The sequence below is a fragment of the Ixodes scapularis genome, unplaced genomic scaffold (genome assembly GCF_016920785.2).
Source record: "Ixodes scapularis isolate PalLabHiFi unplaced genomic scaffold, ASM1692078v2 PGA_scaffold2__306_contigs__length_199485367, whole genome shotgun sequence".
In the NCBI taxonomy this organism is placed as follows: Eukaryota; Metazoa; Arthropoda; class Arachnida; order Ixodida; family Ixodidae; genus Ixodes; species Ixodes scapularis.
In genome coordinates, this window is record NW_024609857.1 from 93,023,931 (window position 1) to 93,037,350 (window position 13,420).

The window sequence follows — 13,420 nt, forward strand, 5'->3', positions numbered from 1 at the left end:
ACCGGATCTGTTCCTTCAGGGCCTTTTTCATTGCGTTTTCCATGTCTTCATATCCCTTGAGAGGTAAGTTCAAGCCCTCCAGTGCTGTTGCTATCTTCTCTATCTCCCTCTCTGTTGGGTGTCCTGTTCTATGTTCCTGTTTCCCCATTTCTGTTCTGTCCACATGAGTCTCAAAGATCAACCTGAGGCGGTTGTGGTCGCTCCCCAGGTTGCCCAAGCCATCCTCATCTATTTTCATGCTCGTCAGCCTGTCACGAGGGAGCGGCTGCACACGAGGGAGCGGCTGCACAGCGTTGCCAGACCGCCGCATGGCTCTTCGGCTACACCCGTAGTATTTTGCAAAGCCTCTATAAGATAGCATATATTTTTGCTTGATTGCATGCAAACGTAAAATGATGTGGTCAGAATAGCTTTTTTCAGCAATTTTTTGAAATACAGGAGGTTTTCTCAAATTCCCGACACATTGGAGCTTGACGTCAGCAAAAATAAACATAATTCAGCCCTCAAACTTAGCCATCCTTACTTTCAAATGTGTCTTTATTCATATTATTTTTTTCAAGCATATCCAAAATATGACGAAAATTGCCGTCTCCTTTGGCATGGAATGACCCAGGAGCAATACCGAAGATAAAGCTACAATATCGGGATTCTCGCCCTTAAAAAAAAAAAAAAAAAAAAAATCACCATTAAAAGACAGGTATGGGTGTTGTTATAGAAATCGTCAGGAAAGCAAGCACTGTCAATTGCAACTGATTGTTTTAGAGACATGTTGACCTTGGTTAATTCCTGAAGGAAATGAGCAACGGGAACAACAGTGTACTTGGTTTCTTGTTCTAATGCGAGACGTGTATTCCTGCGTTACTTTGAAAGGAACCAGACGAAAACCTGCCTTCGCGTCAAAATTCCGCGACTGGGGCCGTACCAAAAGAGTCGAGAAAGGTTTGAAGGCCAGTTTTCATGTGCTCGGTTCGTCCGAGAACGTAGGTACGTGCCGTGAAAAGGGAAAACCAGACGCCGTCGGACCACGATTGCTTGGGTGGGAAGCACTTTGGGTTGAATTCACAGATACTTGTGGTCATCAGATTTATTTGTTTTGTTCCAACGTGAACAATGGAAAGCCGCCAAGTTGTAGAGACCACCTGCGGACTGTTCAGTGCGTCTTCAAGTTCAAACGGCCGCCTAATCGTTCAAACTGTCGTCTGCTCTTTCAAACGTTTCTGCTTGTCAACTGCTCTTTTAGACGACACCGGCCCGTAGACCAAACGTGGGCCCGGTACTTGCGGTAAGAAGTAGGCGCAGGCCTCAAAAGGCTTAAGTTTGAAAGTTGGTAAGCAGGCTCGATGTAAACAGTAGATACAAGGATATGTGGATAATCATTACTGACTTGTTATGCCTGATTCACGTGGTCCGATTCTGCTTGAGATTTTCAGTATCGACGTCGACCATCCAACTACGGTTCACGCTTTCGCAGCCCAAGCGACATTAGGGAATTGTAGTAGACCGTTTCCGCAGCCCGCTAAGCACCCGGATAGCGCTCCGTAATCCGCCACAAGACCTTGAACTATGCAGAGAAGGCTGACGGCGCGCAAGCGCAGCTGCGGCGTTTTCTTCGGGGATACCGTAGCGGTGGAGGAAAACGATCTACTACAACTCCCTAGTGTGACTGAAAATCGCGAGCGAAATCTCATTATGCGGATCAGGCTTTAGCGTACATTCTGCGGCGTCCACGTGGAATGAATCGCCGCATGTCACATTATTCATGCGAAGTTTTGCGGTGTAACAAGCCTCGTTAATTTTGCTGAGGCCATTCAAGTAGTCAGGCATTGCCAGGAAGACGTAGAATCAACAATTCGAACGCGAAAAAGGGCAGGACTCATACCGACGCCGACATTGCATTTCAATGGTGTTTATGGGCGACGGCGAGCTTCTTGCCCACACCCCCATCAAACCAAAATACAAAATTAGAACAGTTTATAGGGCTAACTAATTGGTAACCAAAATGTAAAAACTAAAACCCTAAAAAAAAGGAAAACAATTAAATTGATTTGAAGAAACGGTAACAGTCACTGAAATTTGTTTATCAGTTTCTGCCCCTGGGAATAATATATTGCCAAGTTTCTCAGAGCAATAAAAAAAATATGCCAAAAAAAAATATACAAAAAATGAAAGCCATTTACAACTCCCTGTAACACCGAATTGGAGCGCAGCTCTTGAGGAGGAGGAGGGAAGGGTACTGAGGGTTACCTGTTCTCTGGGCGGGGGGGGGGGGGGGGAGTCATGTGACCTTGGGGGGTCACGGGACCCCCCAGAAAAATTTTTCCGCTATTTTTTGCGCTAGATTTGGCGGGGAAATTTTTCCGCTAGGTTTAACGGGAAAATTTTTTCGCTACAGCGGGGAATTTTTTCTGCTAAATCTAGCGGGGAAATTTTTCCGCTAGATTTAGCGGGTTAATTTTTCCGCTAGATTTAGCGGGGAAATTTCTCCGCTAGATTTAGCGGGGAAATTTTCACGCTACATTTAGCCGGGAATTTTTCCCGCTAGATTTAGCGGGGAAATTTTTCCGCCAGATTTAGCGGGGAAATTTTCCCGCTACATTTAGCGGAGAATTTTTTTCCGCTAAATGTAGCGGGAAAATTTTTCCGCTAAATCTAGCGGGGAAATTTTTCCGCTAGATTTAGCGGGGAAATGTTTCCGCTAGACAGCGGGGAATATTTTCCGCTAGATTTAGCGGGGAATTTTTCCCGCTAAATTTTTCCGCTAGATTTAGCGGAGAAATTTTTCCGCTAGATTTAGCGGGGAAATTTTTCCGCTACATTTAGCGGGAAATTTTTCCAGCTAGATTTAGCGGGGAATTTTTTCCGCTAAATCTAGCGGGGAAAGTGTTTCCGCTAGATTTAGCAGGGAAATTTTTCCGGTGTCTAGCGGGGAAATTTTTCCGCTAGATTTAGCGGGGAAAGTTTTTCCGCTAGATTTAGCGGGGAAATTTTTCCGCTAGATTTAGCGGGGAAAGTTCTCCGCTAGATTTAGCGGGGAAACTTTTCCGCTAGATTTAGCGGGGAATTTTTTCCGCTAAATCTAGCGGGAAAAATTTTTCCGCTAGATTAAGCGGGGAAATTTTTCCGCTAAATCTAGCGGGGAATATTTTCCGCTAGATTTAGCGGGAAAATTTTTCCGCTAGATTTAGCGGGGAATTTTTCCCGCTAGATTTTTCCGCTAGAATTAGCGGAGAAATTTTTCCGCTAGATTTAGCGGGGAAATTTTTACGCTAGATTTAGCGGGGAATTTTTTCCGCTAAATCTAGCGGGGAAAATTTTTACGCTAGATTTAGCGGAGAAATTTTTCCGCTAAATCTAGCGGGGAAATTTTTCCGCTAGATTTAGCGGGGAAATTTACCCATAATGTACCGCGCGGTTACGCCGACGCCGCTCACGCCGGAAACGGGCCCCTAAGAGCTGCGCTCTAAAAATATTGACTCATTCCACTCAGTGAAGGTGGACGACCAGCAAAGCCGTGAAGGCTTTGCTGGTCGTCAGAGTCAACTTTACACGACACAGACCCGCCCCAAGGAGCCAGAGGAAAGTAGACATGCGCCACCCCGGAAGAGTTGAAGGAAGCTAGGCACGCAGGTGCTTGGAACGACGACAAAGAGAGGGCAGTGCGAGCATTGACATGGCAGACACGAATCCCAGAGAAAAGCTCACCGGAGAAAAGTTCGCCGCAAAACCGGCGGATGCGGAGAAAAGCTCACCGGCCATTGAGCGTATGCGGAGAAAAGCTTCTTTTTATATGGAGGCTGTTGGATAATGCGTAACATATATCAATTGATAATCATTAAAATTCGTCAGCTTTGCAAAAAAGAAACTGTCCTTTTTGTAATATTTGTTAAGCTTAAAGGGCCCATAAAACGATTTTTGGGTTGGGATAAATCATTTTAGATTGGGATTTTACTAATAGCACATCGTTCAGTGGACCAAAAGAAAAAAGGTAGAAAGTCAAAAGCCCGACTTTCAGTGCGAAAATTTGAAAACAGAGCGGACTATTTCGTACCTCCTCCCCTTCGCAACCTCTCTGCCTTTTCACTGTGATACATCCGCGGTCCCAAAAGCTCGTCATCGGGTCCAAACTGACGTCACACGCAACCGGACCTCACTTATTCCCTTCACCCCTCAGCTGACATTGCGGTGGAAGCTACGCGCTTGCCGGACCAATCAGCCGCCTCCCTTTCATCACCTGACTTCATTCTCTGCAGCCACATTTGCCACGCTCACGTGACAAGTGTGGCTGGCCCAACGAGCACGTAGCTTCAACAGCACTGTCAGCTTCGGGATGAACGGGGTGGGGAAAGCAACTTTTGTCTGAATTTTGAACGACGGGCTAATCTTCTAGTGGGACAATGGCTCTGTCCGGCTACTCAAACCAGATTCCGAGCGAGAGGGGCCTCCCTTCTTTTCGTCTTCTTTAACTGTTTGGTGGAATGGGCGATTTTTGAGTTGAGGAGGAAAGCTAAAACAGGAAAAAGTTGAAAAAACGTTTCATGATTCCTTTAATGGGTATATTGCTCCCAAATTAATAATTGCGGGCGAGTGTTTTCTGTGACTTACTCTCCAGGCAACGAAAGCCTAACTAAAAACTTTATAAACTTGAAGAACAGGAAAAATTTTAAAAATTTAATGATGTCCGCCTAAAACCTAAAAAATCAAAGCTGTAACTACCGAAAATTCAAAAGTGCATGCGCAACAACGCGGTGGTTGAAATTCTCTTTGAAGCTTTTGTTAACCTTTGAAAACAGGATAAAACATTCAATAGGATATCGAGGCATCTTTCTTCCACGGACATGCACGCTTTCTAGCCGTTCGTGCTGGTGTTTTCACACGTTCCCCTTGTGTGATACTGAGTGCCCTTCTACGGTAAGCCACCCATGACCTTCGGAGCTGCGCAATGGCCACCGTTGTTACTCGTAACCTATAGAATAAGTAGTCTTCTGTTATGCAGCGAATAGGGCGAATTGGTAAACGTTATACATGATGAAAACCGCTCAAACGACGACGACGGTGTGAAGAAAACAAACGTACAAGCGAAGGTGTTCTCGCAACTAAAGTTTTCTTAGTGAAATCAGAAAGAAAACAGCGTAGCCGACACTGGTGACATCAACAAACACCTTCTTATCTATTAGGCACTACACAATATTTGGAGCTGAACCGGTTCACAGAACAAACCTCTTTATCCGAGAGTTAGCGACGGCGCGCTGTCAGCTGTCAATAAATTGCCTTTTTTTTATAGGTGTATGATGTTTTGATTTTATACTTGCGGCTTCATTAATTTATAGAATGGGTGATTACTAATTCCTGAGGAATTGGTAAATATGCCCAATGAACTTCAAGAATATTACAAAAAAGATGACATTTTTAATGAAGTGACGAATGCGAATTGTGTTAAATTGCCGCGTCTGACGCAGAATCAAGCTAAGCTAAAAAATATCGGTGAGCTTTTCTCCGCAACCGCTCAAAGGCCGGTGAGCTTTTCTCCGCATCTGCCGGTTTTGCGGTGAGCTTATCTCCGGCGAGCTTTTCTCTGGTGAGCTTTTCTCCGCCGCCCGGCAGACACGGGTCGCACAGCGGCCAATCTTTGAGAATCCTTTATCTACCCGAGAGTCTATTGACCTTGAAAATGGTGTCTATTGATAACTAATCTACTGAATAGACCTATATTGCTAAATTACCCAAGCATCAAGGAGAACGCAGGGAATGGTGTTTCATGCGCCAGCATCTGCAGCAGTAACTGTTCTAAGGCAAAAGCCTAAAACATACGGTATCTTGCACGTGCGTTCGTCAGCGCTTTATTTTGGTTATTTACTTTCTTTTATACGGGAAGGCATGCACGTGCGGCGGTGTGAGCGTAGAGTTTTTAGTCGCTGCACACGCCATAAACACTAGCCATAAACTGTTTCGCTGTAAACTTGCGAGTGTTCCACGGCTGCCCGTTAGATGGAGCCAGCGTGTTTGCTAGTCACAAGCGGTGACAGAGAACGTAATGCACTCAGTCATAAGCAGTCACGAGCGTGTGATAGAGCCTTTAGAGTGCCTTTCCCAGTCTTGCATGTTCCAATATGCAGCTCCATTACATTTCTAATAAAGAAAAGAGGCCACATGATTCCTGCAGGTCTTTATTAAGCAGAATGCACGTAGCTCGCAACCCTTTACTTCAAAACTACGTCAAATACATGGATTACGATGCACTCAGTGCAATAATTCATCTTGACAAAAGGTTGCTCTGTCAAAAAGATGTTAACACTGGTATGGTGATGCAAAACAGTACATAAAAAGTGCTGGCACATTTAATACTATAGAAAAACCGGTAACAAATATATATGTATATATAAATGAGAAAAGTAGTAAGGTTAAGGCACTATACTGCCACCACAACCAAGCACCAAAAGTAACGAAAGACCAAGAAACAGTTGCCTCTTGAGAGCCTTTGAACCCCAAAAAGGAACACTCGACGGAGGACAAAAAGAAAAAAAAAAAAATCCCATAGAAAAGGCGAAGCTCACTGTCTTCATTAAGTTAAACTCGCAAAAACACGAGTAAGATTCCTATAACGGTAGCAATAGTCCCGCGTAAAACGAGAAAAAAGAGCAAGTTCAAGTATGCCAAAATACTTGAGATCACAAGAAAAAAAAATAACTTTTTGACTATATAAATAATTATTTTTTTGATCTACGGTCAACTAGTCATCTATCTTGTTTTGTGTCTTGACCCATGACTGTTAGTTGCCTCCAGCCCGGTCTGAGCTCCCTCCCGTAGCTGTTCAGCCATGGCACCTCACTGCTTCACGTCGCAACTCCGCGGCGGCATTGCGGCCCCTACTTGTGCCGCGTCGAAAGCGGCACGTAGGCGGGACCCCCGTGCTTGGTCCACTCCGCGTCGAACTCGTGGTCCAAGATCTCGGCCCCACGCTTGCGGGCCAAACCCGTCTCTTCCAGCTTGAGCTCGCACATTTGCATGTCGTCCCTCCCTGCAAACATCACACGGCGTGTTAGGAAACCTTTTTGTTTGGAACATTCTCGTCGGTCTTTGATTTGCATGATTTACAATCATGCCCAACGTTTATTATACCTGCTGTAAAATTCCGAACAAAAGCCCACTCAAGGCTTGAAGGTAATTGTGTAAAACTGGGAAGATGGGCCCTTGCTAGGTCAACGATATGTAAAGATATGTTTTTTGTGTATTTTCTAAATATCATAAAATTGAGGCATGGGCACTTATTGTGGAATGGGCGGATGCTCGGTACCTAACGGTACTAAAACGCTCAGTTGGGAAACACACCCTCGAAACCCGGGCCGCTGGCATCCACCGAGACCGAGCTAAATACGATAACAGCGCCACCCTTTAGCGACGAGTTGAAACATGAAAGTTGCTTTACATAGCTACTGCGTGATGGCCCTGCGGGATGGCGCCACCGGCCCTTGCCCGACTCGACCTGAACCAATACGTGAGCCATGCAGTTCCCGGAGTGGACGCTACGGGAGAAATGGCGGCGTTGCGATCGCCATTAGCTCAATTCTGGAGTAAATATCAGAGCCACTTTTTTAAAGCAGGCTCTGTGGCAGTTTCCCAACTGAGTGGTTCTAGTAACGTTGTCGGTACCTTACGGTTAGGCTGAATTTGTGTTAATTTCTAAAAAAAAACATTTCAAGATGTTAAGAACGAGTACTAGTACAACTATTTGATCGCAACTAAGGCCACCTAATTCCACTCTACACAATCAGCAAAAACCATATTAAGATGTGGAATGCTAATTTATGATTCAGTCTCCGGAGGCAGTTAGGCACAGCTAAATGTTCTCAACTGCATACCTGCCAACCTAGCAACATGAAAATTTGGGATACCGCCAAGGGGAAGGGGGGGTTTTAAACGTTTTACTTTTTTTAGTTTGACAACAAACCCCGTGAAGAGGCACTCTGCGCAGATTGCACCGTCTTCGCAGTTGTTTTGAAGTAAACTGTCGATGGTGCCCTGACTTCTATGGCACGAACATGGGTCTGATGCTTTCATGAAGCGATGTGTATCTTGATGTCAGGCTTGCCGCCATGGCATATGGTCTCAGAAATACTTGCAAGTACTTCTTGGCGTTTGAAAGCGCCATCGATCCTTCCAACTCAACAAGGGGAAACACAAAGCTCGTACTTACTAAGGAGTAGAGGTTTCATACCTTGGCGTTTGAAAATCTACCCCCGTTTTACGCTGCTGCTCCGAGTTGTCACGTGATAACCCACCGGAGTAACCTAAACCTACTCTCGAGTAACTCTCACTGACACATGCGTGACAATTATAGCAATAGGGCGTCATAAAAAAAGAAAAAGGTACGGCGGCCATTTTCTGGGAGATTTGAGGTCGCGTCCGTAATCTCGGGAGATGTATTCAAAATTCGGGAGGCTCACAGACAATTCGGGAGAGTTGGCAGGTATGCGACTGCCTTGGGAGGACGTGATCAAAAGCAGAAAACCCTTGGGAGGACGTGACCAAAAGCAGAAAACCCACAAAATAAATTCTTTCAATCAATCGATCCACTTAAAAAAACCAAAAAAACCCTAAACACTCATGAATTTCAAGACTAGCACCAAACTACCTCAATCGTCCTCCCTATACCAGTTAAAAAATAAAACCTAGTTTTTACCCTTACCCTCTTTTCTGTGTTTCGCAAAAATCATGCAACCCAAAAATATGCTATCGTATTTACATGATTATAAGAGACAACTAATTCGTAAGTAGGTCCCTCCCCCCCCCTTCCACACACACACACACACGCACAAAAAAAAAAGTAAAAAAAAAAAAAAAACGGGGAAAAAAAATTGTACTTTGGGGCGCATTTCATGGAGAACATTTATGTTATAGTTACTGACAAGGAGAGAACAGCAGTTTTTGTCTTTTGAACGCCCGGCCTCTAACGTGCGCTGATGCCTACTGGCGTGCTTTGGCCGCACACACATGCGCGAGGCATGCGAGATGCCTCGCGCATGTCGCGAGGCATCTCGCGTCGTTCTCCCTGTCATTCTCCCTCTGTCTGCCACTATACACTATGATTTGTCCGCAACGGTGCCGTCATTCCCGTCGTCATCACTGCTACGTTCCCAAACCACGTCGTTGGCGCCGTCCAACGAAATCTCGCACTTCGCAAACAACCTCACCAAACGCATCTCCCCCACTCGCTCGGTTATCGCGTCACGCGTCACGGGTGGGGACCGATTGCGCATTTCTGCGACGTACGTAGCAAGCTTGGCCTCTAACTCTGGAGAGTATCCGGGTCTATCCAAACTTTGGCCTGCAGAAACCTTGAACAGAACGTAAGGGCGCAATGAGCTGGTGTATATCAAACATTTTTGTGGAAAATCCGAGACTGAGGTATTGACAGACGACGACAAGGAAGAGAAGGAGCACGTCTCAACAGAGACGTGCTCCTTCTTTTCCTTGTCTTCGTCTGTCAATACCTCAGTCTTGAGTTTTTCATAAAAACGCAGAAACCTCATCGTTTACCGTCGCAGTTAAAAGATCCCGCGAAGTTGCAGTCGCCACTGGTGTACCCCCAGCTCCGACAGATTGAACTTGGATCCAGCAGTGCAGCTGTTGGTTTCTTTTCGGATGAACGGCCGTAAACAAGCACCGAAAATCTAAACTGCTCGGACCACTTGTGTTAATACCCAAAAACGTAGTTGGCTGTCCGGCAAAGTCGCACGATTTCGACACTCGATCAAACAACACGCAACCGTGCATTGTGCAAAGACAAGCAGTGGGGAGTGAGGCAGTGAGGCTGTTCCAGCGGCCGTTGCGGCATTTCCTGCGTGGCTCTTACATTGAGTGCCGCCAAACCCAAAGCTTGGTGCTCAGCGTGATGCTCGCGCAGCGCAGTGTATTGAGCGCCGTTTGTTGCCACATATTCGTGCTGATTTGCAGATCACAATCACCGTAATCGTAATACTCATTCGTGCAAAAAAAAAAGAGCTAATTGTAAATTGAGTGCAAAGAATGGCGCAATGCCGGCCGAATCCGTAGATGAACAGAGGTGCGGCTGTTTTGGCTTTGTTGGCGGTAGAATCCTTTGATTCCAATTATAAGTCAACCACCCTGTTTGGACTTTTAAAAATTAAGAAATATCTCGATGTACAATCGTGTAAATACGGTACTTTAGATCTAACATTGGAATAAAGCGTTTGTGCACGGGGAAGCTCTAGAGAAGGCCTGAGGACACCGATAACTCTCGTGACAAATGCCAGAGCGAGGGGCTCACCCGCGAGCAGCAGCACGGGGGGCCTGCCCGGATGCAGCTCCATCTGGCGAGCAATGTACTGTCCGTCAAAGTGGGCGAACCACAGGCCGCTGCTCGAGCCGTCCTTGCGGAACGGGATGCGGAAGTAGCGCTGTCGGCCATCCTCCCCATCCACCGCGTCCCCTTGACCTCCTGGCAGGGCCCCTGCAAACGGAGGACAGAGTCGCACAGTGTCGTGTCTTTGACTCAACAACAGTTTTTGCAAAGGACGTGAGTGCCTCGGAAATGACGATTCGACGGCATGAAATGTAACTTTGTGCAAGAACAAGTTTCAATGCCAGGGCTTGGACGATTTTCTTTTATGCGAGGATGGACATTACCCAAAACTAACCACAGTCTTGAACCTGAAGCGACTGCTGCGGCTGCTCTAGCTGCGGCCGACAGTAAAGCAGCACCGCAGTTCCAAACACAGCTAACCAGGTGTCACGTAATTGGCTGTGCCAACAATACCGCATAGCGTATCAATACAAATAACGTGCCCCTGCTTCCTACTATTGCACATGTATGCAGAGGCAACCCTAGAAAAGGTTTAGTCTAGTCTAAATACTGCTTTACTATTACTCATTCAATGAAACACTTTGCAAGCTTAGGCAATATAGATGCAAAATATAAAAGGCCCGTTGTCCATATTTTTAACACTCCCATTAACATCTAAACAATATCAGCACCTATGTCCCTCCAAATCTTTCCTGGCATCTACACTGAGAATGCACTCTATCATTCCACCAGCTGCAAGAAATTATGAAATAATGATGTCTACAGTCAGAAAGGAAGATGCAGATCACACCAAATTTGTCAATGTAGCCTAGATCAACATAAAAGACTTGCCTCCATTCTGAAGTGTTGTGGGAACACGGTTCTGTGAGGTGTCTCCAGATCCCTTCTTGGCATTCTTGCTCTTCCAGGCATGGTAGACCTTGAGGCGTCTATGAAACTCCTCACGGCAGGCTGCCAACAGCTCCAAGTCTGCACCAGGTAGAAAAAGACAGGGCAGTCATTCTGCTGATTTAGTTCCAGGACAGTGCCATCAATCAGCCCTTGCACCCAAAATTGGCTTCTCTTTCGCTCAGTGCCCGACAGTTAGGTTTAGGTGGGCCACCAATTCCCGAACATCTCATAAGTGCAACAAATTTGTTTCACCAGCAGCCAGAGAAATGCATTCTTTCAAAAAATACACTGGACCTCACCTCTGACAGAAATGGAAACAGAAAAATATAGGATATAACAAACAATTGTTCCTTGCATGCTTCATGGGTACTGTACTTTCAATGTAACAGTAGCCAACTCAGTGATGTGATTGGCCTAAGCCATTTTGGAGCACCTTTTGGAGCAGCCAAAAGAGTGTTTCGGTGCAGCAAAAGTGGCTTTTGGAGGAGATATTATTAAAAAAAGAAAACATTTTGTTATAAGTGCTGTACAAACGAAGGGCTATTCGCATTGTGTTGTGCTTTGACATGACTTGTTGCGACGGAACTCGCTGCTTGTGGTTCTACTGCTGAGACATTTCACAAGTGTACAGTGCATTACTATAGGCATTGCCTAGCAATTCCAAAAAACCACTTGACACCGTCTTACTGGTTCCCAACGTGCCAGATTTTCGTCAAAAGTAAGCAAACGTGATACAATGAATTGCAAGCGTCAGGCTGGTGCCTCTGCTGTGCAATGATGTTCGCATGCACGTGTGGGCAACTTCGGCAGGCTTGCAGTTGCACGTGCTTCGTCGCGCGAGCGGAGACAACGGCTGTTCGATCGAAACCGAAACCGTGCCATTCCGCTCCGTCGCCAACTGATTCCCAAAATTGTATGCAAAATGTAACTGTCGAGCATACGACAAAAACGTCCAGCAGCGCGTGGTTGCTAGGCCGGCAAACAAGGTACAAAAAAAAAAGTACCTGAGCGCATCGATGCAAGACATTGCGAGCCAGGGTCAAAAAGTTCTTGGAGCGCTTTGTGCAACGACTGAACTCTAGACAAACAAGCGTGCTGTGTGGGTTCAGGTCAAGAAAGAAGACAATGTATATACATTGCCTTCTTTGTTTTAGCTCACTTCTCTTCACCAGCTTTCGCGGCAGATTTTTCACGTACCGGGGTTCCTCTCGAAAGAAAGCCCACCAAGAGAAACCTGTGTAATCAATACTTCGTCACTGCAGTCTTTGTGTTAAAGAAAGATTTTTATAGTAACATACGACTTAAACAAGAACAGGAATGTTGATGGACATGCGGCGGTACTTATTTTAATTTTAAAAAGCGCCATATCTACAGCAACGTGGGGACGGCAAAACCCAACGTCGCGTGACCACGGTCTCTGGAAGACAGGGACCAAATATAGTTTCCCATGGCCGTTGCTTTCAGGAGCGAGTGCTTCAGCTCACAAAGAAACTCCCGCCGTGCAAAAACGCGGTTTCGTTTCACAGCATGATGGCATCGCTAGTACCCGGCATGCTAGCGTCGGAGCATCCGGACACGCCCACGTCTACTGTTAAAAATATATATATAAAAAAAAAAAAGACGCGAGACAAGATCCACGAGACGACGAGAGCGCAAAACATGAGACGGCAAGAAAACCATGCAAGAACATAACACAGGCATGCTCAATTACGCCACTCAGTTTAGTTTAGGTTTTGAAAGGCAACCGAAATTGTGGTTTTTGCGCACGCTTGGCGCAGATTACCCATATTTCGGCAAAATGTAGCAGGATGTAGCAGGGTTAGCCGCTTGGCGCAGTTTGGCGCAATAGGCGCAGCAATCGCATCACTGCCAACTTTTTACATACAAACCTAAAGTAATGCTGCAGATAGAAAAAAAAAAAGATTATACAAGCTTGATCATGTTGACACAGACTGGTAAGCTCAGAACGTGTGATAGGCCTTCCAGAGAAGAAGAGAAGGGTGTCAAGATTTGCCCCTGTTTCTGACACGCGCCGCAAGATAGTGCAGCATGACAAGAAAGGGCACCCTCGTGTGCCGCGCCAATGAGTTTGCTTTTGTGGGCTACCGACCACCGACCCTAGATAGCTCAGTCGGCAAATCACTTGGCTCACAATCTCGAGGTGGTGAGTTTAAATCCTGCTGAAAACTGAAATCTTTTTATATGGCT

At 45.8% G+C, this 13,420-nt stretch overlaps 1 protein-coding gene across 2 annotated transcripts in view; it reads right to left on the reverse strand.

The window, feature by feature from the left end:
* Window positions 1-6,148: 6,148 nt before the first annotated feature.
* The window catches only part of LOC115327800 (unconventional myosin-VI), a 60,817-nt gene continuing 53,545 nt past the window's right edge, over window positions 6,149-13,420 (reverse strand). For both annotated transcript variants that reach the window (XM_029988841.4, XM_040504520.2), the window contains exons 25-27: window positions 11,153-11,290; window positions 10,286-10,468; window positions 6,149-7,015 (exon numbers count right to left, since the gene is read on the reverse strand). In XM_029988841.4, the coding sequence (XP_029844701.1) occupies window positions 6,864-7,015; window positions 10,286-10,468; window positions 11,153-11,290 (473 nt within the window). In that variant the 3' untranslated portion in view covers window positions 6,149-6,863. The remainder of the gene's footprint in view (window positions 7,016-10,285; window positions 10,469-11,152; window positions 11,291-13,420) is intronic.